General features: G+C 30.5%; 1 protein-coding gene and 1 long non-coding RNA gene across 2 annotated transcripts; one reads left to right on the forward strand and one right to left on the reverse strand.

The window, feature by feature from the left end:
* The first annotated feature begins 6,666 nt into the window (after positions 1–6,666).
* LOC127255369 (NAC domain-containing protein 92-like) lies at positions 6,667–11,405 on the forward strand. Its single transcript, XM_051280875.1, has 3 exons — positions 6,667–7,057; positions 7,135–7,457; positions 10,758–11,405. The coding sequence occupies exons 1-3, from the start codon at positions 6,874–6,876 to the stop codon at positions 11,280–11,282; spliced, it is 1,032 nt and encodes a 343-aa protein (XP_051136832.1). The 5' UTR covers positions 6,667–6,873; the 3' UTR covers positions 11,283–11,405.
* An 8,810-nt stretch (positions 11,406–20,215) lies between these two features.
* Positions 20,216–22,012, reverse strand: LOC127255316 (uncharacterized). Its single transcript, XR_007839603.1, has 3 exons — positions 21,977–22,012; positions 21,485–21,542; positions 20,216–20,365 (listed from the first exon to the last, which is right to left on the reverse strand). It is a non-coding gene; the product is annotated as an uncharacterized LOC127255316 (long non-coding RNA).
* Positions 22,013–24,479: the final 2,467 nt, after the last annotated feature.

Genomic DNA, 24,479 nt, shown 5'->3' on the forward strand with positions numbered 1-24,479 from the left:
AATTCGATTTATAAAAAAATGAAGACTTCTACATATAGATAAAAATATTTTTTTTATCGAAGAGAGATAGAAATAAAAGGATTTTGAGTGGGTCTTTGCGCGTAAGAGTTTAGGAATTTAATTAAATTAATTTATATTTATTAAATATATTTAAATTAAATAAATTTATTAAAAATAGAAATAAGTCATTTGCTATTGGGACAGACCCAAAAAATGGATCATGGCAGGATGAAGGAAGTACGATATTTTTTATTGGTGAAAGAAATGTGGGATAAAACATAACTTAATAAATAACTATTAGCGTGACCTAGTTTATATATGGCAGAATCCAAGAATGTTCGAAGAGGTCGCATTGGTGGACAATCTTTGTTCGAAATGAGGGGGCGATTGGTGATGACGGCGGCAAAAAAAATAGAAAGATTGTGTTCATCTACAACATGACATATGTAGAAGACAATTTTTTTTCTAAAAAAATAATACTATCTCCGTCCCAACTCAAAATACCATTTTTATCATTTTTGTATATCCTACTCCAAAAGTATTTCTTTTCTATTTTAGTAAAAGTAATCATACATTAATACCAAAATACCTTTAATTTTTATCTAAATTACAAATATACCATTAAAAATATAATTAATTTATACATAAAGTCAAAGAGCAAAAATGTCAAAATCTCTTAGGCACTTTCACTAATCAATAAAATACTATTATTTTTTAATCTATTACAAAAACCCTAAAAAGACCATTTGGAGTGAAACATAGGGAGTTAGTAAATGTATATTTTATATTGCGTCATGGTGTAATCTGAGCACCCGAAATACATATTCTTGGTGAAGGGTCAAAATTGTCCAAAAAAAAAGCTATTTTTCAATTAAAAAGGGTAAGAGATTTCATGTTACATTTTGATGAAGCAATATTTGAGAAGGCTTCTAAAAGAAAAGTTTTGAAGGCCAATCATTTGATATAATGGGTCTTTGGTTTATGAAAAAACCTATTCTTCAAGAGGCAAAAGCAATAAAAATATCGTGCAAAGTGGATAGATGAGTGACATAAAGAAGTAAGGGTATTGCTTGATATTTTTGATGAGGCATTGCTTGTATTTCACAAAAAAAAAGGATAAAAAAAAAAAAGAAAGAAAGAAAGAAAGGAGTAATAGACTTGGGCTAGGAAATCAAAGTGTGTTTCTTTGACATTTCAATTTCCGTTGACACTATATTCTTTCTTCTATTTTTTCAAAATTTTCTTTATCTTTTTTTTTTTTTTTTAATAGTAAAATTTTAAATTTAAATCGTAATTTTCAAATTTTTTTTTCAAATATACAATTAAGTTTGAAAAATGTATACCACAATGGGTTTGAAGATTTTTTGGGATGGTGTAATAATTTACATAACTTAGAAGGCTAATAAGTAGATTATTGAATGAAGTCTTAAAATGATGGAAACAAATAGAGGCCAAAGGTTAATCAAATTCCATACAATTCAAGAATTATACCTCCTACTTTTTCCTTATTTTATTTCTTATTATTATTGTTGCAATATGCAAAATGTCAAAACACATTTTGTATCTATTTTTTGCAATGAACAAGACTACAAGTATCTTGCCTCAACTGTCTATTGACACTATTTCGAAAAATTTGCAAGCAGGTAGAAAGTTAACCGAATTGATCACTTTGGTTGCATTGAAACGTGTCTTATACACGTTGGAATGAGACTAATATATATGCCCCGTAAAGAGGACTTGCATGAGAGTTCATTGAATTGTCCCTTTCGTCCTATATAACATTTATTGCCTAGTACTTTTTGTCCAAAAGTTGTTCTCAGTTAACTTTGTTCATTTGTGTGCAATGTGTATATGTTTTGTTTGTATGTTTGTTTGTATTCATGGGTGAGCCATTAGAACTTTGAATGTGTTATCCTCTCCACCTGTTAGAGTATTGAGAGACTCATTCATGGAAGTTTGAAGAATTGAGAAGAAGGATTCTTGGAGTCGAAGCCGAAGGAGATAATCATCCGGTATACAACCTTATTCTTAGTTTGGCCGCTGGTCTGCTAGAGTTGTTATGGCGTAGTAACAACCAATCTATGAGAGTTTGTAAAAACTAAATAGAGCTTGGGTAGAAGATAGATAGGGTAGTTTTGTATGGTGTAAACCAAGTATTTGGTTTAGTTAAGACTCATGGATTGAAATTCCTCAAACGTAGGTTGGAAACCGAATTGAGTAAACAAACTTTGTGTGTGTGTGTTTTTTTTTGCACTTATTCAGTCATCAATCTGTCTACGAACACATACGAAAGTTTCAATCATGAAGTAACCACACATTCAAAAAATTTGTGCAATCTACCGACCGTTTCATATTTCCGCTGCGCATAAAACTAGGAGGCGTAAGACCTTTTTTGAACCGATCGAATATCCGACATCTGGTATCAGAGCAACATGCTCAATACCCCAAGTAGATCCATTTGTAGTTCGAGATGAATCGAGAAGCAATTTCATCCCTCCGTCCGTCTATCTTCGATGGAAACAACTATAGCTACTGGAAATGTCGAATGGAAGCCTTTTTGCTGACTCTTGGTAATGAAATATGGGAAGCTGTAGAGTTTGGTTGGATGCTCCAACAAAAATTGTGCATAGACAAACTCAAAATGATCCTCCTACGATTTCCCTCAAGCTAAAGAATGAATGAACTATCAAAGAAAAGATTGCAGCCGCTGGAAATGCCAAGGCGGTGAATGTTTTTTTTGCATATGTTGATGAAATACAATTTCGTGTCATTTCTAACTGCAAGAAAGCAAATGATGCATGGAGAGCCTAGGAAAATGCATTCGAAAGGACTGCTGAAGTTAAGGAAACAAAACTCCAAATGGTGGAAAGTATGTTCGATGCCTTGAAAATGACAGATGATGAAACCATGTCTTAGTTCTACACTCGATTCAAGGATGTGGTGAATCAAGCATATGCTCTTGGCCTAGAATATGATGAACAAAGACTAGTTCGAAAGATGCTGAGAAGTGTGAACGAAATTTAAAGTCAAAGTATCAACACTTGAAGATAAAAAGAAAAGAATACGACTCTTGAGACTTTGAATGGTATTTTTATGACTTGGGAGATGAATCATATTGAAGAAGAAAGCTCAAAAGTGATTGCTCTCACTGCTGAAGATCTGGATCTTCTCGAATATGATGAAGAAATGTCTCTATTGTCCAATAATCTATCTCGAATTATAAGTGAAAACGTGCTCGAAAATTCCACAAGTTTGGAAACAAATGTCACTATGATGGTAAAACAACTGCAACCAACAACAAAAGTATCGAGAACAGAAAAGTGCTACTTAAAACAAAAGAAAGGAATTTTATAATAACAGTTACAAAAAGAAGTTCAATATAGCTTCTAGTCCAGAAAACTCAAGTGACCCGAAATGCTTTGTATGTGGAGGAGTAGACCATGTGAAAGTGAAATGTACAACATTAAAAAAGAAATAAAAGCATGCATATCAAGCTACATGGAGTAATGATGGTAAAGGTACTTATATTTCTAATGACGAAGAAGTTGTTGCATGTATGGTCAAAAATGATGAATCAAACAAAATCCATGAGAATGCATGTTTTGAAGAATATTCTAAAGATGATTGTGATAGCAACAAAACTGTTGAAATGGATATCTATGAGCTGATGAAAGCTTATGAAGAGGTTGTTGCTAAATAAAAGGTATGTGTTGCAAGAAATAAGAAGCTGATCAACAGAGTTTATCGATTGGAAGCTAGAGTCAAAAATGCCAAAGAAATAAATGAAAAAATGTTCAAGAGTTGTGAAAATATTCAGAAGAAAATCGAATAGCTGAAAGTGGAGAATAGCAAGTTGAAAGAAAAAAAAATGAGAGATTCAGAAAAGGAAAGAACAAACTTGATGAAGTGTTGTCGATCAGAAAGCTATTTGAAAATCATAAAGTGAAGGGATGTCTCCTTATAGATGTAAAAATCCTAGAGAAACCCTAAATGAAAAAGTGACTGAGGTTCCAAGGGAAAACATAAAGGAGAGACAAAACCGAAATTGCAAAAGGAACAAACATGTCAATCCGATGTCACAACAGCAGAGTAACTTCAAGTACTGCTATCGATTTGGTCATGCCGAATCTCATTGTTTCAAGTTGGCAAATGATCTGATGACTAGAAGAAAGGTTCATTCGCCTTTTGAAGAGCTCAAACAACGTATCAAATTCAGAATGGAGTAGAGACCCAAAAGAAAAAAGAAACTAATGTAATGCAATATTCCTCAAAAAACTCAAAGATACAAATGTGGTCATTAACAACAATTTGATGGAGCAAAAAGGCATGTTATGCATATACGATATGATCAATGAAGAACCAACTTGTGTCGTAGATGAGATCCTTATAATTCCACATGAAGGTCATAAAATTGTATTCATTTACTTCATTTGCAGTTATTGCTTTGTTCTTGATTAAAAAAAAAAGGGATAGACAAAAAAAAAAAAAAAATTATTATTGTTGTTCCTCTACTTGAGTTTATATGTTGTTAAGGAGAAATTGCAGAAGATGTGAAAAAAAATTTTGGATATTCACACTGCCAATAGATTTATCTACTGTTGAGTAGAGCCCTGAACCTGATGTCATAGCCCCCAAAGAACAACATATTTCTGCAGTTGAAGGTAGAACCATTGTGACCCCTCATTCTGCCACAATGCAATTGGGAGAATTTGATGATACAATAAGCCAAGGGGAGATGTGTTGATAAGGATGAGTGCTATCTGCTACTTGTCATTGTCATTTGTTGTGTGCTCGCACCTGAATACATTGATGTGTGATGGTGTTTTTTCTTGCTACTTATTATATCTTGCTTCATAAGCCAAAATGAGGGGATTGTTGGAATATGCAAAATGCCAAATCCCTTTTGCATCTATTTTTGGCATATCAACAAGACTACAAGTGTGTTGTTGCAGCTGTCTGTTGACACTATTTTAAAAAATCTGCAGGCAAGTAAAAACTTGACGGAGTTGGTCACTTTGGTTGCATTGAAACATGTTTCATACACGTTGGAATGTATCAAATTTATATGCCCCGTGAAGAGGACTTGTAGGATAGTTCATTGAAGTGTCCATTTCGTCATGCATGACATTTATTCCCTAGTATTCGCTACCCCAAAGTTGTTCTCAGTTAACTTTGTCCATTTGTGTGCAATGTGTATATGTTTTGTTTGTATGTATGTTTTCGTGGGTTAGCAACCAGAACTTTGAGTGTGTTATCCTCTCCACCTATTAGAGTATTGAGATATCTTCTCCACCTATTAGAGTATTGAGAGACTTATCTATGGAGGTTTGAAGAGTTGAGAATAAGGATTCTTCGAGTCGAAGCCGAAGGAGATAACCATCCGGTATGCAACCTTATTCGTAGCTTGGTCGCTGGTCTGCTGGAGTTGTTACGGTGTAGTAACAGCTAGTTCATGAGAGTTTGTAAAAACTAAATTAAGTTTGGGTAGAAGATAGGTTGGGTAGTTTTATATGGTGTCTTAAAGTAGTTGGTTTAGTTAAGACTCCTAAATTGAAATCTCCCAGACGTAGGTTGAAAAATCAAACTAGATAAACAAACTATGTGTATTGTTTTTTTTTTCTTTTTTTGGCACTTATTTAGTCATCGATTTGTACACGAACACACACTATCGTTTCAACCACGCATTCAAAGCTGTGCAATCTACCGACGCTGTCATATCTCCACTGTGCATAAAAATACACTCATTCTAATACTATTCTTGTTCAAATACACTTAACATAAAAAATTCTTACGGGATTCCATGCGTTATACTGTTATGAGTTGTGCTAAACTCTTATTGTTGTTAAAGAGTGTAGTTTGAAACTCTAAATTCATTTTCTTTTCTTTTATAAAAAATGATCGAATTATATTTTAGAATACGATTATGATATTTATTTTTTTACTTGGGTTTATTCATTTTGTATTTTTTTTAATAAATTCGTTTTTTTTATATTAAATATAAGAATTATGTTAGTAATTCATTCTTTTTATTTTTGTCCGTTCATATAATTATTTCTTTTATTTTTCTGAAATATGATTATATATTTTAATCGTATTTTAAAATTTATAATTTTTTTTATTTAAATTAAACTATTTAACTATATTAATTTTAATTTAAAATTATTTTTACTAATATATTTTTAATTATTTATTAATTATATTTTTCATAAATTTAAGTGTTTATAGTAAATAGGATATATATCTGATATGAGACGGAGATAATAGTATATAATTAAAAATAAAAAAAAGGTAAAAAAATAAGAAAGAAAAGAAGAGTGTTAGCAAGCAGGGTGAGAGAAGCGGCAGGGGATTCGTGAAGAAGCATGACGAGGAGAAGCGGGAGAGCAGTGGTGTGAAGTGGAAGAAACCAGTCGAGGGTAAAAGCGTCATTTTGAGATGGCACATAGGGTCAAAGACGGAGATGGAGTTGTTCGAGCCCAGAAAGAAAGAAAAACAGAAACAAAAGAAAAGAAAACAAAAAAAGAAAGGAGATGATGTGGGTGACGCCATGAAACAACCTTCCTCTCTCTCTCTCTCTCTCTTCTTTCTTACACATCACGTCTCTCTCTTCCAATCTCTCTCTAAAACTGCCCCCAACTATTTATTCCCCTTGTGATCCTCATGCTGTTTAATTTCTTCTTCCTCGTAACTCTTCTCTCTCTTATCTCTCTATATGGCATACACTTGACTTCATATATATATCCCATCCCATGGCTTGATCAGAATTCTGTTTAATTTCCTCCACCCCACTTCCTTTTTCTGTTACTTGTCTCCCTTTAATTGCTGTCGTGTTTGTTTTGAAAATCAAAATCAACAAATCGAGAAAATTGATCAATGGAGAAGAGCGGCGCCGCGACAACGGACGGCCGGATGGAGCTCCCGCCGGGGTTCCGATTCCATCCGACGGACGAGGAGCTCATCACTCACTACCTGGCGAAGAAGGTCCTCAACAATGGCTTCTCCTCCGTGGCCATCGGCGAGGTCGACATGAACAAGATCGAGCCCTGGGATCTGCCCTGTAAGGCTAATTAAGATCGATGGATGGATCTTAATTAATTGAAAAGAATTGAATAATTGATGTTGTGAGGTGTGCAGGGAAAGCGAAGGTGGGGGAGAAGGAATGGTACTTCTTCTGCGTGCGGGACAAGAAGTACCCGACGGGGCTGCGGACGAACAGGGCGACGGCGGCGGGATACTGGAAGGCGACGGGGAAGGACAAGGAGATATTCCGGGGGAAGATTCTGGTGGGGATGAAGAAGACGCTGGTGTTCTACCGGGGCAGAGCTCCCAAAGGCGAGAAATCCAATTGGGTCTCCCATGAATACCGACTCGAAGGCAAGCTCCCGGTCCCGGTCCTCCCATTGCTCCACCCGGGCTCCTTCTCCAACTCCAAGTCCTCTTCCTCTTCCTCTTCCCGGGTCAGTTCTCTCTCTCTCTCACTCAGTCAACTCGCGATCTCTTGATATATTTCATCGATTTATTATTTTTTCAATTTTTTTTTTTTTTTTTTTTTGCAAAATTGCGTAAGCTTCGGTTATTTAAAATTTGGGTAAACTGATCATTTAGTCTCGTAATGACACTTTTTATTATTTCAATTTTATAATTAAGGCTTATCTCAAATTAATTTTGTAAATGGAAAATTTTCGTATTTTAATTCTCCGACGCTAGGAATACCTACATACCACTCACGTGGCTCGCTAGAAAATATATATCCGCCGTATCAGCGGCATCCAGCGAACACGTAGATTTTTTTTTTTTAATGTAATAAAGAAAAATCGATGTGTCCGTCGGGTCATGTCCTGCAAGCCACGTAAGCATTTCCGGTATCGGAGAATTAAAATTACAAAAGACAAATAATAAAATAATAAATGAGTCCAATTATAGTACTAAAAAAATTAAATTAAGATTAAAAATTTTTCACAAATTTTCTTCCTAAATTAGAAAAAAAAAAAAAAAAAGAAAAGAAGAAATGCTTGAAACCCCTATAAAATATCTTTTTTAGGATTTCTAAGCAAGTTTTTTGAAACACGAAAATTAATTGGGTGTGATTGTTTGGGGAAATGGATTTTAAATATATTATTCATCTCAATTTTTTCTCTCCAAAATATCGAATCAAACACCTATTTTTTATTTTTTATGTTATACTAAAAATTAATTTTACATTCAAAACATCACATCAACACCTATTTATATCGGCATTATACAACTAATTAAATATAAAATTTTTACTATTCAAATCTCAACTCAAAATTCAAACTCCGTAAAAACACATCTACTTTTTATAATTTGGGACAATTCTAAAGCAACTGTATAAAGAATAATGATGCACACTTTGGAAACCTGTTAAAAAGAATTTTACCTTTTCTTTTGCATTATTCATTAATAATAATTTCTAAATACTTCATACTAGTATTAAATAAAAAAAATTATTTAAAACATTATATTAAAATATATTTTTAATATTTAAAACCTTGTTTGTTTGATGATTTTGATTTTAACTTTTAAAATAGTAAAATTTTAAATTTTAATATTTGTTTAATATGATATAAATAAGAGTGGAATTATGTTTTAAATATAATATAAATTTTTAATTAATATAAAATACTTTCTCCGTCCCACCTAATTTGTTTCTATTTTTTATTTTCGTCTATCCTACATAATTTGTTATTTTTCTATTTTGGAAATATAATTATACATTTTAATCACATTTTAAATTTTAATTTTTAATTAAAGTATTTAGTTATCTTAATCTTAACTCATAATTATTTTAATTTACAATAATTATTTTTACTAATATATTATTTAATTACTTATTAATTATATTTTACCTAAATTATGTATCTACAGTAATACATCCATATTATATGAGATGAAGGGAGTAGTAAAAAAATGCTTGATTTTATATTTTTGAGAAATAAATTATAACGAGTAAAAATTAAATAAATTAGTCAAACAAACTTACCGGTTATTTATTTAATTTTTTAAAAATTAATTTCAGCAATTTTGTTTAAACTAAACGTAATTGTTTCTTTTCAATTCAGTTACAAGTCTTCTTCATTATTTTTATTTATAAACTATTATTTATGTTTTACCTTTTATTAAAAAAATAAATTAAAAATTATTATATACAATACTTATTATGTAATACAGAGTGTGTTTATGTTTTTTTTTTTCAAATAAATTTTAAAAATTGAGCTTTTTTTTGTTTAAATAGACTATAAGAAGTTTGACAATTTTAATATTTATTTTGTTCATTTAAAAAATAAATATTTATTTTTAACATAATTTAATAAATAATATGTTTTAATAATAATTGATGATAGTTTTGCATATAAAAACTATTTTTTATATAGGATGGGTAAAGTTATTGTTAGAATATTGATATAATAAATATTAAGTAAAAATATTTGTAATTTATAAAGGAGTACATACTTATTAGAAAATAAAATAAATACTTTGTGTTTTGAACAATAAAATATATATATTTATTAAATGGACAAAAGAGTATGATTTTTTTAAAAATATATACATAATATTTTTAAAAATATAATATCTACGTAGTAGTGTTTACTTCTGAAGTTTTAGTTTTGAGTTTTGATTTTGAATAGTAAAATTTTGAATTGAAATAATTGTTTGATGTGATATAAATATGTGTTGATGTGATGTTTTGAATGTAAAATTAGATTTTAATGTAATAAAATAAATAAAAATTGGGTGTTTGATTTGATATATTTGGAGAAAAAAAAGGTTGGAATAATAAAATCAGGTGTATAAACTGAAAAGTAAATTATTTTTTTTCAAATTCTACTATTTAGATTCTGTATTTTTCGAAAAGAATATATTTTTTTTCTCTCACAAAATATATCATCCTAAACTCAACCAAAAGAAACACACATAATACAATTTTTAAAGGTTGGTTTATCCAACAAGTTTTATAGGATACAATTTTTATTAAATATTACAAATAAATATAATTTATGCGTACACATAATAATATATAATACATATATTGTATAGACTATAATACAATATAAGTATATTTTGTAAAAGTTTGGGAATACATTAATTCAAAAACATAAAAGTAAAGACAAAAACATCCGACATCTTAAAAAATAATTTTGAATATTAAAAATATTTTATATTCAAGTTTATTTGTCTAGTATTTTGATTTAAAATATATTTTTTAATATAAGTTATAAGAAATTATGTAAATAATATAAAACTAATATTTTATAGTATTAAATATTAATTTTTTGTGAGATGATTAAGTATATAATATAAAACTAATATTTTATAGTATTAAATGTTGATTTTTTGTGAGATGACTAAGTATATACTGGAAATCAATTGAAAAAAAAAAATATTAAAAAAAAACAAACTTATATTTCTTAATATATGTGCCTTTTCAATTTTGATTGAATTTATTTAAAATCAATAGTATTATTTATTTTAATTTTTTTTTAAAAAAAATACTTCTTTCGAAAAATAATATAAAATTTAAATAATAAAAAATTAAATAAAAATTATATAAAAAAAAAACTGTGTATTTATTTATAAATAATATTTTTAAACATACTATATTACATCACATATTTCATTTTTATTATTTTTAAATTTGATATAAATTATGCCTTATTATTATTATTTTTAATATCTTATTATCATTGTAATAAATTTGTACCCATCTAAAATCATACTCGTTGTTTGTTATTTGATAGAACGATTGGGTGATCAGTAGAGTGTTTCAAAAGACCACCGGAGGGAAGAAAGTCCACATATCGGGCCTCATGAGGATGAGCGATTCCTGCGACATCCGGTCCGAATCGTTGCTACTCCCGCCATTGATGGATTCCGGCGCCGGCGCCGGCCACGTGCACTGCTTCTCCAATGCCGCCAGTCAGAGTCAGGGTCAGAGAATCCAAGACGATTTTATGAACCCAGTTTTCACTAGTTCGTCCCTCAATTCATTATCCGGCGGATTTCCGTGGGGCTCCGGAATTGGGCTTCAGTTTCCGGGCCCGGTTCCGCTCCAGGAACCTTCGATTCTTCGAACGTTGTTGCTCACAAATTACAACCCAAATCAGAATGAGAACGAGCAATGTAGGAGAGAGAAAAAAGATATTAATGGTGCGGCGGCGGCGAGTACAGAAAACTCGTCGGTAGTGTCGAATTTAGAGATGGGAAACAAGACGACGAACACTGCAGTAGGATTACAAGATTTCGACTGCATCTGGAGCTACTAAATGAGTGATTTTCTATTCTTGCATTGCATGCTATAATTACTTAGAGTTTGTTATTTAATGTTATTTTATTACAATGGTTGAATTAATTAATATAATCAATGTCAAGATGATTATTTGATTGATTGATTTGTGTGCGTTGATAGACAGTGATAGAAATTGGATATGATTATTATGGTTTAAATTTTAAGTGAATTGAAGAAGATGATTGTTCGTATTTAGATTTCAACGACACACTCAATTTCTCACCAATTTCGACCATATATCCAATTTCTCACTCACTTCGTCCGCTTTGCACCTCTCTCACGGTTTGATTGTTCGGCTTCTCAAAAATCGAAATGAAAATTTCCATCAGATTCTCGTTTTTCTCCATCCGCGGGTTGATTTTTCCTTTCGGGTAAGTGTTTTTGTTTCAAATATTTAATAGTAAGTACACATTGGAGGAAGAACCTACGGTTAGTATAGTTAAGCAAATTAGTTTCGATTATATTGCTTTGACGGATTTATGCTAATTTTTACGATCTTTGAGTTCAAGTATTGAGGCAAAATGTTCTAGTTTAATGGGTATGATCTATCTATCGGTCTGTTTAATTTCTTTACTTTTTCATCTTTGATGTTGGCAGATTTATTATAGACGTTATTGAGTTCGATAAACATCCAATTATATAAATGTATTTTTAGCTTTACCATTTTTTTTAATCATATAACTATAATATAGATAATTAGTTCCCTTACAATATATGAATTCCAATATCTATTTCGATAGTTTCCTTGCATATATTATTATGTGTATTTGTATGAAGAAAGCACATTTTAGCTTCCTCATCGAAGGTGATTATTTGTTCTTGTTCCGGATATAGAATGAAGAACAAGAGAATAAGTTTGGTACTCCCATGAGAATATGTTTATATCACATTCCGGATTGTATAATTTCATCTTCATAGTATTTAGTTTTAAAATGTCGAGGTGCATCAAATGATCATTACTGGATCTAAGAATTGCACGAGTATATTGCAAAAGGCAAGTTCGAAGTATCCTTTCCTTATTGTGGTTTTCAATTGCGCATCCAAGGCAGACAATATTTATTTTTAGAATAATTTGTTATTTGTAATCTTCACCTTGGGAAAACATTATCATACTATCTTAGCCAATTGAAATTGTCTCACCAAAATCACATGTTAAACATGCATCTTTTTCTGAAGAGAACTTTGACATAGCATTTCCAAAAAAATATCATAAAGACTGCATCTTGCCAATCTTGAGTTTTGAATTTAATATTGGCAACATTCTAGACATTGGACAGATCTTATAAATGTCGAATCTACAAGAAAATCATATAGTATGGTTGATATCTTATCTATCTGTGGTTAGAAATATTTGTGTGATGTACCACCACTTTGAGGTTTATTGTCTTTTGTTGTATATATATTTTCTACTTTCTTGTAACACTGATTATTACATAAACAAGGTGATGACAAATAGACTGATTACAATATTAATGATGATTTTTTTATATCTATAAGTGTCAAGCTTAAGGGGCAAGAAGATGAATTTATAGGTATGCATGCATATATAAACTCATAGATCAATAATCAGCTTGGGAACCTCTCATTGTTATTAATTTTTTTAAAAAGAAAACAACTCATACTATTTTACACTTTCTTAATGTTTAGGTCTTGCAATATTGAATTAACCCATTCAAATAGCTCCAATATGTTGTGAAAAACAAGGTGTTCTCAGTGTAACAAGAAGTGAAAACAATCCGGATACATTGTATTATAAGTGTGAGTTGTGTAAAAGATAGTTACAAAGAGAATATAATTTCAATGAGAGAATGTATCGTGCCTCTAATATGAAAAAGGAAAATTCTTTTTATGGGGTGATCAAGTGCTACGTCAAGGTGTCCAGGTAAGAGCAGTGAGATTCAATGTTCATGTTTGTATTTCGGCAAGGAATGTGAAAAAGCGCGAGAAGAATTATAAAAACTACTATTTGACTGTCTTCATTTTTTTTATTTTTTAAATTTCAATATTATTTCTTGTGTTTGTGTTTTCTTTACTTTGTAAAGTCTAGACTGCTATAATATGTCAATGAGATGTGTTATGTCAATTGAGAATGTAATCATCATTTCAATGTAATATGTGATGTAGGAAGAATTAATATTGATAAAAATATGTAGCATATGTTGTAATATGTCCAGTGGGACGGATTTGTATTAATTTTGTATTATTTTGATTTATGTAGTAGGACGGTTGGTATTAATTTCGAGTTCTTTTAGTTTATGTATTTTAATTTCATGTTGTGGTGCATGTCTTCATCAATGGATTTATAAGTTTTTGTGTTGTTGTTTATTGTAATGTTGGTGTTTAGTTTCATTCATTCGATTTGGAAATTAACATTTGAAATTAAAAACATCGTAAATAGTTTAAAAAATTTATTAGATTTTTCCACCAATGGAATCACATGTGACAAAAGTATTTACAAAGAAATAAAACCCATGAGTGTTTTAGTGGTTTCAACTCAATGCACTTTGAAAGTATTCCAAATTATCATCATTGCACTAGGACATCGGCTACCATTTCACTACAAAAAATAGTATATTTGTAACGAAATTCCGTCACTAAAGATCACGTAGCTAACGTAATTCCATCATTAATTCCGTCTCTAATATCATTAGTAACGGAAAAAAATGAATTTAAAGACGAAAAAATCTCGTTACAAAAATACTATTTTCTTGTAGTGTTTATACATAGTACAATTTTTAGGATATGTAATAGATGGTTTATGCATAGGTGACATAATGATTTTAGAAACTCGTATGCTACAACACTTTTTTTTTACATTGTACCCACATGTGAAGGAAGGTTACAAGTCTATAATATGTCATAACCTTTAAATGAATTGTTGTAATTGCTTATATATTGATAAAAATTGGACAATAACTTCACAGTGGAACACATCCGCAAGCATGGCAGGTAATGGAGACTTATTTTCATCTAAGGGTGGTGAAATGTTTTATAATGCAGGACAAATTTTTCAGCAATTTCATTCTTCTTATGTTGTATTTGCTCTTACCAAAAAAAGATGGACAGTGACGATGATGAATAGCGGGCATTGGATCCAGTTGTCCAATTTTACACCGATAAAAGTATAGCTATGATGAAAGAAGTAGAAGACGACTTCTGTTAGAGCTTCAAGAAAACTTCCTCGAGTGGTTGCAATCGCCCCTACCCGAAGTGGCCATGTTCGAAGAGAGCAATGCTCCTGTGTGAAGGAAATAATCTATTACGATAGAGAGCGAAGACATCAGGACTTATAGGCGGACCACCTATCGGACACACTTTGATTTCCCGAATTGTTTTTCAGGCATAGATTTGTGATGCACCGAGAGCCCTTCAATTGAATCTTGCACGAATTGTGCAACAAAAATGTGTACTTCAGACAACGTCAAGATTGTATGAGTCAAATGGGCCTTTCACTTCTCCAAAAATTCATGGCCATTATTTGAGTTCTCACATATGGGTTTTGTTTTGATAATGTGGATGAGGTCCTAAAAATAAGATAAAGTATGACACATAAAACAACAATAAAGTTTTGCAATACTATTATATCTATTTATAAATCATAATATTTATATGATCCAAAATATGACGATATTGCATGTTTATTGACAGAAAAATAATGAATTCAGTTTTTCAAGTTTGATAGGATCATTGGATTGCATGCACTGGCATTGGGACGGATTCCAGTCTTTTGGAGAGGTCAATACAACGCTCGCTACGGATACCAAACAATGATACAAGATGAAACAACATCTGAGGATTTATGAATATAACATGCCTTATTTGGTATGTTTGAAACTAACAATAATTTCACAGTTTTAGATTATTTGCTCATGTTTGATAAATTCAAATGGATGGGACGGCACCGCCAGTTGAGTAGTAAGTGAACGGAAGGTGTTACAATTTGTCATATTATTTAATAGATAACATATACCCTAAACATACATTGTTTATGCAACGGTAATAAATCCAATCGCTTCAAAGGAAAAAGCTTTTACAATATTGCAAGAGGCTTGTCGCAAAGATATCGAAAAAATATTCGGTGTTCTAAAATAAAAATGGCGCATATTGTATTTACTAGTACAATTATGGCAAACATATTATTTTCTTCTCGTGGCCATTACGTGCATTATCTTACAAAATATGATAGTTGTAGATGAATATGATCAAGATTTACCTATGTGGATACCTCATGTTGAAGAAGATCAGAGTATGCCTAGGGGCCAAAAATCAATTGATGAAGTTCACCTCATATACTTTACAAGAATGAGACAAATTCATTTGCATTATTGGTTGTTAAACTTAGGCTTGGCCACATAGTTTAATTTATGTACGTATTTGTGTTTCAATAAAAATCGTCCAACCCTTCGTTAATATTGTTTTTTTTTCTAAATTATGAAAATAGTCAAACCTTGCAATGGTATATTGATTACAGTATGGAACATATTCACAGAGTTCATGTTAGAATATTAAGTTTTATTTTTCTTCCTATTAATTCCTAAAATCATTAGTGCCATCAAGATATAAGACATAAGATCATAACTAGAAGACAAGAAGTTCTACATAAAAAGTTGGAAAGTTATTGGAAATTTGAAAATGGTTACAATATAGTAGAACATATAAATTATAGTTTGACAAAAATCTCTAAGTCTGCTTGTAAAAGTCACTAGCATAGTTCAAGGTTTAGCTTTGGCATCAACATAATGCAAGTTGATTCCTTATGTGTAATTGGTTGTTGCTTATGTTTAATTACAATACCTTTTTAATTATGCATATTACTGTTCTAGATTTTCACAGGATTTAGTTTACGCTATTGTGGTGCATATGTAGAAAAAAATCTCATTCTTCATAAAGCAAAGCATCATTAACATCTCCGGAAGGAGCAAATGTGTTTTAGTGCCTTCAATAGATATGGTATGCTTGTCTCGTATGGACAATGGTAGTTTTGCACTAATATATAATAGAAATATACATATAAATAATAAAGTTAGAAGAATAAAAATGACATTTGGTGTTCATACTTTTCATTTCATGACCTCCCCAATAATTGTAACCATGAAATAATACATCCAAGATCACTTTCAAAACCACAAAAATTATGCCAAGAGATTATTGATAACCACCTCTATGATCAAATAATTAACACCCAGTAATATCATACATTACCTCAAAGGAAGACTCCAACCACTATTATTATTATTTGCGTACTTAGCCACATAGATTGATCGTCCACAATTACTAGAAGATTAGCTACATACATTAACGTCATAATAGTGATTCATAAGATTGCAAAAATAGAATTATGCGTGTACGCAACATGTTTAGAAATTAAAATAAATGAATAGATAATGTTATAAAGATAGTGATATTTATTGTAACTAAGTGTTAAATATATGGTAATAGTTAAATATTAATTTGTTGTGAAGTAATTTTACCATATGTACTAAAAAGAAGTGAAAATAATTTTGGCAGATGGAAGAATTATATAAAAAAAAAATTGTAAGAAAATCATGCAAGAATGAATCAAAGTAGCTCTATAACATAACAAAAATTGAAAATTCTATTAAACAGATTGCTTCTCATGTGTGTGGCATTGTCTAACTTCTTCTTCTTGCATATTTTATTTTTTATATCAATTATTATCAATATACTTCATTTATTTTAGCATAACCTCTCACTAAACTCACATAAATCAATTTCTCCTCCTGTAACACCTGAAACTAGAATTTTCTCCACCTTTGGTTATGTCGCATTTTTAGCCTTTTTCTTAATCATTCCTCACCAATTTTCCTCGATGAAATTGGGCCCCATTAGTTCATTCCCCATCCGTTCTCATTGGACTATGTCTCCCTTCAAAAATGAACTTAGTCCATACATTTTCTCCCATTCTAATTTGGTGATTCAACAACTCTAAAAATATATTACATTAATTACCTAATTATTTTTTATTTTTAAAAGTTTTTAAATTTTTCTGGACTCGAATTTTTAAAATATTATCTAAATTGAGCTTTAATGTTGTCTATGGGTACTAAAGATTTCTCTCCAACAAAAGAAAGAAACGATATGTTAGCCCAATAATGAACAATAATAGAAATTAACAGTTAAGGATGAACAACTTCAATGTTCCTGTGAAATTGCATGAGCTTTGATACACTCGCGTGGTCTAAACTAAAAAAATCAAAACATGAATCATTTATGGCCACTAACAAACAAATATTCATATATATATACTCCGTCCGTCTCAAATAAAAAAGGTCCTTTGGGATTTTGTAATAGATTAAAAAGTAATAGTATTTTATTAGTTAGTGAAAGTGTCTAAAGTTTTTGATATTTTTTTCCATTTGTCTTTATATATAAAATAATTGTATTTTTAATTACATATTTATTATTTAAGTAAAAATTAAGGATATTTGGGTATTAGTAATTGATTCTTTTCTTCTAAAATAAAAAATGAATACTTTGAAGTGGGACATATGAATATAATAAAAATATTACTTTGAATTGGAACGGAGAGATTATAATTTTTATTTTTTTAACTATTTTTTTTTTATTATCAATAATCATATTTTTTCTATGATAACACTATTGGACTCTCAAATTTTGATTTAAATTCTAAAAAGAAAATATGAACAAATATAATTGCATTCAAGAAAATTGTATTTATTATAATTTTACAACAACATTAAATGTATAAAAAAATTAATGATAATATCTAATTAGAATTAATCATATGTATCCAACATATTCCTAAAAAATGCCTTAATTTAAATATGTCATATAAATATTATTTAGCATGCTCTTTTATCTTATATGAAAATTCTAATGTTATCCGAACAAGATTTTAAAATTCAAAAATTTATCAAAGACATCATATTATTCAACATATCATTGAGTGCTCCGATGTTATAAAACCCTCTCATATTAGCATTTTAATATCCATTCCAAACATAAATTCTAAACACTAAGTGCTAAATTTTCTAAAGTTTACAGAAATAATATCCATGGAAAAGATTACTATTTCACTGTTTATGGTGATATTTTTAGCATTTATATCAACTTCTTACTGTACCGCCAGAAACTTTGATTTTGATGGAAAAACAATTTATCAGGTAATAAAAGAATTGATTAAACTCATTTATAATATTACAATTTTCAAAATTACTTATTGAGCATGTTATTATACTATTGAATATATATAATATTAATTTTCATTGAAATACAGGGCAAAACATGGTGTGTCGTTAAAGTAGGGGTATCTCCTGCTAAATTGCAAAACTTTATAGACACTACATGTGAAAAATATGATTGTAAAGAAATAAGATCTGGTGGTTCCTGTTATGATCCAAATACAGTAGATAATCATGCATCGTATCTTCTTGATCTGGTTTATCGTTCTACCAATGTGTGCAACTCTGAACTTGGCCTTCCAGCAATCAATGACCCATGTAAGACCCTATCTAACATGTTTTCTTTCAAGGATAAAAAATATCTCAATATACATGTATGTGAAACATATACAAAACTATATACTAATTAAAGTTCAAAATCAACCCTTAACTTAAAATATAAATAGACTTATTTGTATATTTATATTTTCCAAAGAAATTGTTTGAAAGAAAATTGAATTCTACACGGGTAATTTTTATAAATTTATATATTTTCCTACATTTAAATAATGTAATTTTTATATATAGATGCATTCATTGTTTGTTTAAAGTTAAATTTATATATTTATGATTTCTATGATATTATATTGCAGCGTTCGGCCAGTGTCATTTTCCATAAACTCAAGGAAGATATGCTCTTTTTGGAAGGGCTATGAAAAAGCCCATAATAAGGAAAAATAATCAGTCAAAAAGTGTCTTTTAATCTCAATAATTTTGTATGTTTTCCGTATAAAGTGATATATATTAAAAAATTTAGTTGTGTTGAATGTTACAGCAAACTATCATAAAGAAATTTAATGACCATTCAAACTTTTTCATTTAAAATATCATAATTATATACTATTAATGTTGCTAAAATGATATTATACAATTAAATTAAAATTTTCAAATATATATATATATATTTGTTGAAATTGTATAATTCGGCTTGATTAAATTTAGTCAAATTTACTTGTGCATAACAGATTAAAATTAAATTGACCTAGATTTTCATGTTTCAGGTTCAGAATTTTAATATTTGATAAAGCACTTTTACACGTGAGTAAGAACTGTCATGCAAAATTTCAATTTCTTGGCTCCACCTCAATGGTTTTCGGGGTAATTTAAAAAACAAAATCATTAAAGAAAGACATTTTTGTTCCATTAAAAATGACAATTCTACTAATAAGTACTTTAAGTCAAGTATCTTTTACCCACAACACATATCTTTTAACTCCTGAAGGATACCGTGACAAAACATATTTTACTATTCTAGGTTTAAGTTTATCACCTTTATACACAATATATGCAGAGCTTCCAAACGCCTTTAAATTGAAAATATGAGTTTTCTTATCCGACTACATAGACTCATGACATCCACCATTAAGTGGCACATAAGGAGACCTACTAATTAAGTATGCAACAGTTGCCACGACTTCCCCTTAAAGACTCTTTGAAGTTCTTGGGGGGCTAATATGCTCCTCACCCTATTGATAAAAGTCTTATTCATCCGTTCTGCCACTTCATTGTGTTGGGGTGTATATAGAATACTTATGTCTACTATACTAGATTTAGTACATAATGAATCTTGTAACACCCCCAGTTGGCTCATACTGGAAATGCTACCGCCACACTGCATCATGAGGTCGTCACCTCCTACTTCGGGCCCCACAACACAGTGTTAAGGCTAAAATTAATTATATAAGCATTTTATTATTCCCGAAAAAAAAATAGTTTATAAATATTTACAAAAACATACTCCCAAAACGGGAGGTTTTTCTAGTTAGAATTTACATATAATACATCAGATGCAGTTCACTCATTCAGCCCGTCTTTCTATCTCCCGAGACGTCCCCTGTCCCGGAGGTGCCATGCGTACCTGAATCAAATATTTTTCTTAAAAGCAGTCTAGAATTAAATCCATTTTAAGAACTAACATAAAATATGCCATGTCATGCTCGAAAATAGAGTTTAATTTCCGTCATTTGCAAAATAAATGCCATGCCATGCCCATACTGAAATAATGTAACAATAATGTCAAAATCGACAACTCATGCACATATACCCATATACATATGTCAAAGTGAGCAGCCGGAATAACCTCGGCTCCATAATAACAGCTCACTAGACTATCATCAATAAATAGCCGGAAAATCCTCGGCTCAAGGAAGGACCTGGTAAACCCATAATAATATAACGGTCACCCGGTCACTCCCATATACCCACCATACGACTCCCGCAATCAATACATGGATAGCCGAGCGTTGTCGCCATTAACCACAAGACACCCCATAGTCTGTGATAGCGAAGATAGGACCCTCCTGTCTAGCCCTACCCCGTGTAACGTAGTAGAATCCGTGCAACCTGGAATCACCCGAAGGAAACCCGGAAACTCTACTCCTCCTCGCACGCCCTAACGGGATCGCGTTTGGAGTTTGGCATCTGATCCTAAACTACCGGTAGACCTCACTAGTAGCTACTCCAATGAGTGGAACAACACCGAACACGAATGATTAGACCAAATACGTCTCAACTGCAATGGGTCTAATCCCTGAATGACCGTGCGACTAAGTCACCCAGTTGTCCGACTACTATCGTCCACTATCGCCAAAGTGTTACGGTACATCGGGGTCGAATATCCTAACCCCAGATGATGCCCTCGCCTAGCACTACCGCACACGGCGACTAAACGATAGATCCATAAAACATATCCGATAAATCGTGCGATGTGTGCAGCATGTCAATAAGTGAATTTAATGAAAAGGGCTGGTGAGACGGCCCACCTATCATCCTTTTCATAAATTCACCAACACGATCAAATACGTATATCAAATATCGTAAAACGAAGTTTCACACATGCATATACACACACATATATACATATATAGATGCACTGACCAAATGATTCCACATAATATCATATCAATATCAGAATCAGAATCACATGCAACATAAATACCTAATTTCTTAAAATTAGATTTAATTCCCTACTGCTTACCTCCTACCGATACTTTCTGGATTTTTATAACTTCACCCAAATCTCCTCCAACGTACACCTGTCCCATTATTTACTCAAATCAGATGAGCTTTATGCTTATTCTCAGGAGCTACCTGCTTATTCAAAAGCTAATTTCTATAATTAACTCGTCGGGCTCCAAACTTTTATATTTAGTAGAATATGATATTCTAGCTATAAAATCCTTCTACCTCATAATATTTATATTGCCCGATTATTAAATAAAAATACGCAAAGGTATGAACAAGCAGGCAGGTGCAATATACTGCCGTTTTCCATTCGGCTTGGATCGATACGAAATTCTCAGAATATAATACTAGGACTACGAATAGGCTATCAGCTAAAAAAATTCGTCGATTAAATAGTCAAATAACCGGTTATGAATTTTTGAAGAATTTCTAATTTAATACTCCAATATCAAAATTCGTATTAAAATTTATAATCGGACTCTACGAATAGCAAGGAATACCATACCCAAGTCGGAATTGGAATCGGACGGCTAAATCTTTTTATTTCTTTCTTTTCTTTTTCTCCTTTCTTCTCCTTCGCGTTCTTCCTCTGCCTTCCTTCGCAGGTAAGTTTGTTATATATATATATATATAATTATATTATTATTATATATATTATATTATTATTATTAACGTTATTATTATAAATATTATCTTCATCATCATTACCTTTATTATTATTATTATATTATTATATATTTTATATTTTATATTTATATTTATCAATATTTATCCGTTTAACAGTCTATTTAATTATAATTAATATACAAAATTGGAATATAATTTATCCCAAAATATTAATTTCTTGATTCCATTACTATTGTCAAATATTTATTTGCTATAATAATATTATTTTATACATTCCGAAATCGGGGCATTACAAATCTAGCCTCTTATTATAAAAATCAAAACCATTATTTATTTTCAAAAAATTAATATGCTTACATGTATGGTTTCCTATTTAATTTTTCCATGCTTAAAAGATTTCATAGACATGTTACTTTTATTCTAATAGAAAGACCAAACTTTTGTGAAAAATATAAATTATTGATAGAAGATAACGGCTCCTTCCGTGAGTAGGAACGGGAGAAGAACCCCAAACATCAACATGCAAGTATTTTAATACTCCCTTCGTCCCAAAATAATAGTCTCATTTTGCCATTTTCGTCTGTCCCAAAATAATAGTCTCATTTCTACTTTTGGTAACTATCTCCCCACCTTCTTCAAAACTATCCCCACTTTTTTCACAATAATTACATAAAGTAGTGACATTTTAGTCTTTTACAAAAACTCTTATACACACTATCAATATAATACTATTATCTCTTAATTCCCGTACTCATCCCTAATGTCCCTATTGTTTAGGGACGGAGGGAGTATATCATTACATCTAAGCACTTTAGGAACATGAGAAATATCAAATTTGATCATATGTTGTTTAACATAGACATACGAGTCACAAAAAAACACACTTATAATCTTATTGTTTCTAAGAACACTTCTTTCTAATAGTTTAAGACCTTTATCACTTAGATGACGTAATCTTCTATGTCACAATTCGGTCTTATCATTAATAACAAAATTTACCTTTGACATGGAATTAGGTTCATCATAACAAATTTTTTTGTCTGACAAAATTAAAAGCAATAAATGATCATTTTTAAAACTTTCATAACTCTATTTTTTCATTTTTCTACTAGTTCATTTTCATAACACCACACTCATTAGATCACATTCATTTGGGTGATTTTATATATTTTTTACTATTTATAAATGTATTTTTTAAAAAAAATATCAAATTCAATACTTATTTCGTATTTATTATACTTACACTAAAATATAATTGAATTTCACATTAAAAAATAACATTAATTCATATTTATTATCACATCAAACAACTATTTAAATTTAAATTTACTATTTAAATCAAAACCCAAAATCAAATCACCCAAACAAACACACCCCAAGTTATTACACAAATCAAGAACATGCCTTATATCTCTTAAGGTTAATACATAACAAGAATCAAACGCTAAACATATATCACTTATACCAACAACTTGACACAATTTTTCATGAGAAAATTGGAAAAAAATGTCCTTCATTTATACCACATTATCATATTTGCTTGTATTTATCTCGTTGACAAAATATATACATATGTTTGCAAAAGTCACTATTTATGTCATTTAGCTGCGCATGACGTTCACACAACGCACGGTCATGGGCGATCGCGCGAGGCCAAATGATATAAATAGCGACTTTTGCAAGCATGTGAGATTGCGCGCGGCCAAATGATATAAATAGCGACTTTTGCAAACATGTGAGATATATTTTGCCAGCAAACTAAATATAAGATCAAAGTGATAATGAAGTATACATACGGAAAATTTTTTGCAATTTTTCTATTTTTCATTTGTCATTTAAACACTAACATGTGATACTTAGTTATAGTGTACCAACAAATTTCTCAAGAGAAACATATGGAAAGCACAAGTAGAGTCAAGTAGCCATTCATTTGCACATACAATATTAGTAGTAACACAATTTTCTTTAACCATGCAAAGATCATCTATACGCTCATTTCCTTTAGTCATGTTAGCATACTTATTATGTTGGTATATAAAGTTTTCTTTGGATGTGGAAATTATTTTGCATAATAATTTGGATCCCTAGAATTGTAATATTATCAATTCTTAGTCCTAGACTTAGACTTAGATTTCATTTTGTCCTTACCCATTCTTTTGATTTTCAGGCCTTTTTTTTTTTTTTTTGGGTTTGTTACCAACCACATGACTTCATCAATTGCATGTTAATTACTTTTATTAGCTTGTAAATTTAGTTCTTAACTCTTTAGTTCATTTACAAATGTTTCAAAAGTAATAATATTTTTTTCCGAGATAGATCCTATGCTGGATACTCCAAATTCAACATATTAATGAGTTATCTCCACCTTTAATTCAAAAAAA

This window comes from Andrographis paniculata, unplaced genomic scaffold (genome assembly GCF_009805555.1).
Source record: "Andrographis paniculata isolate CXL003 unplaced genomic scaffold, ASM980555v1 Contig53END, whole genome shotgun sequence".
Lineage (NCBI taxonomy): Eukaryota > Viridiplantae > Streptophyta > Magnoliopsida > Lamiales > Acanthaceae > Andrographis > Andrographis paniculata.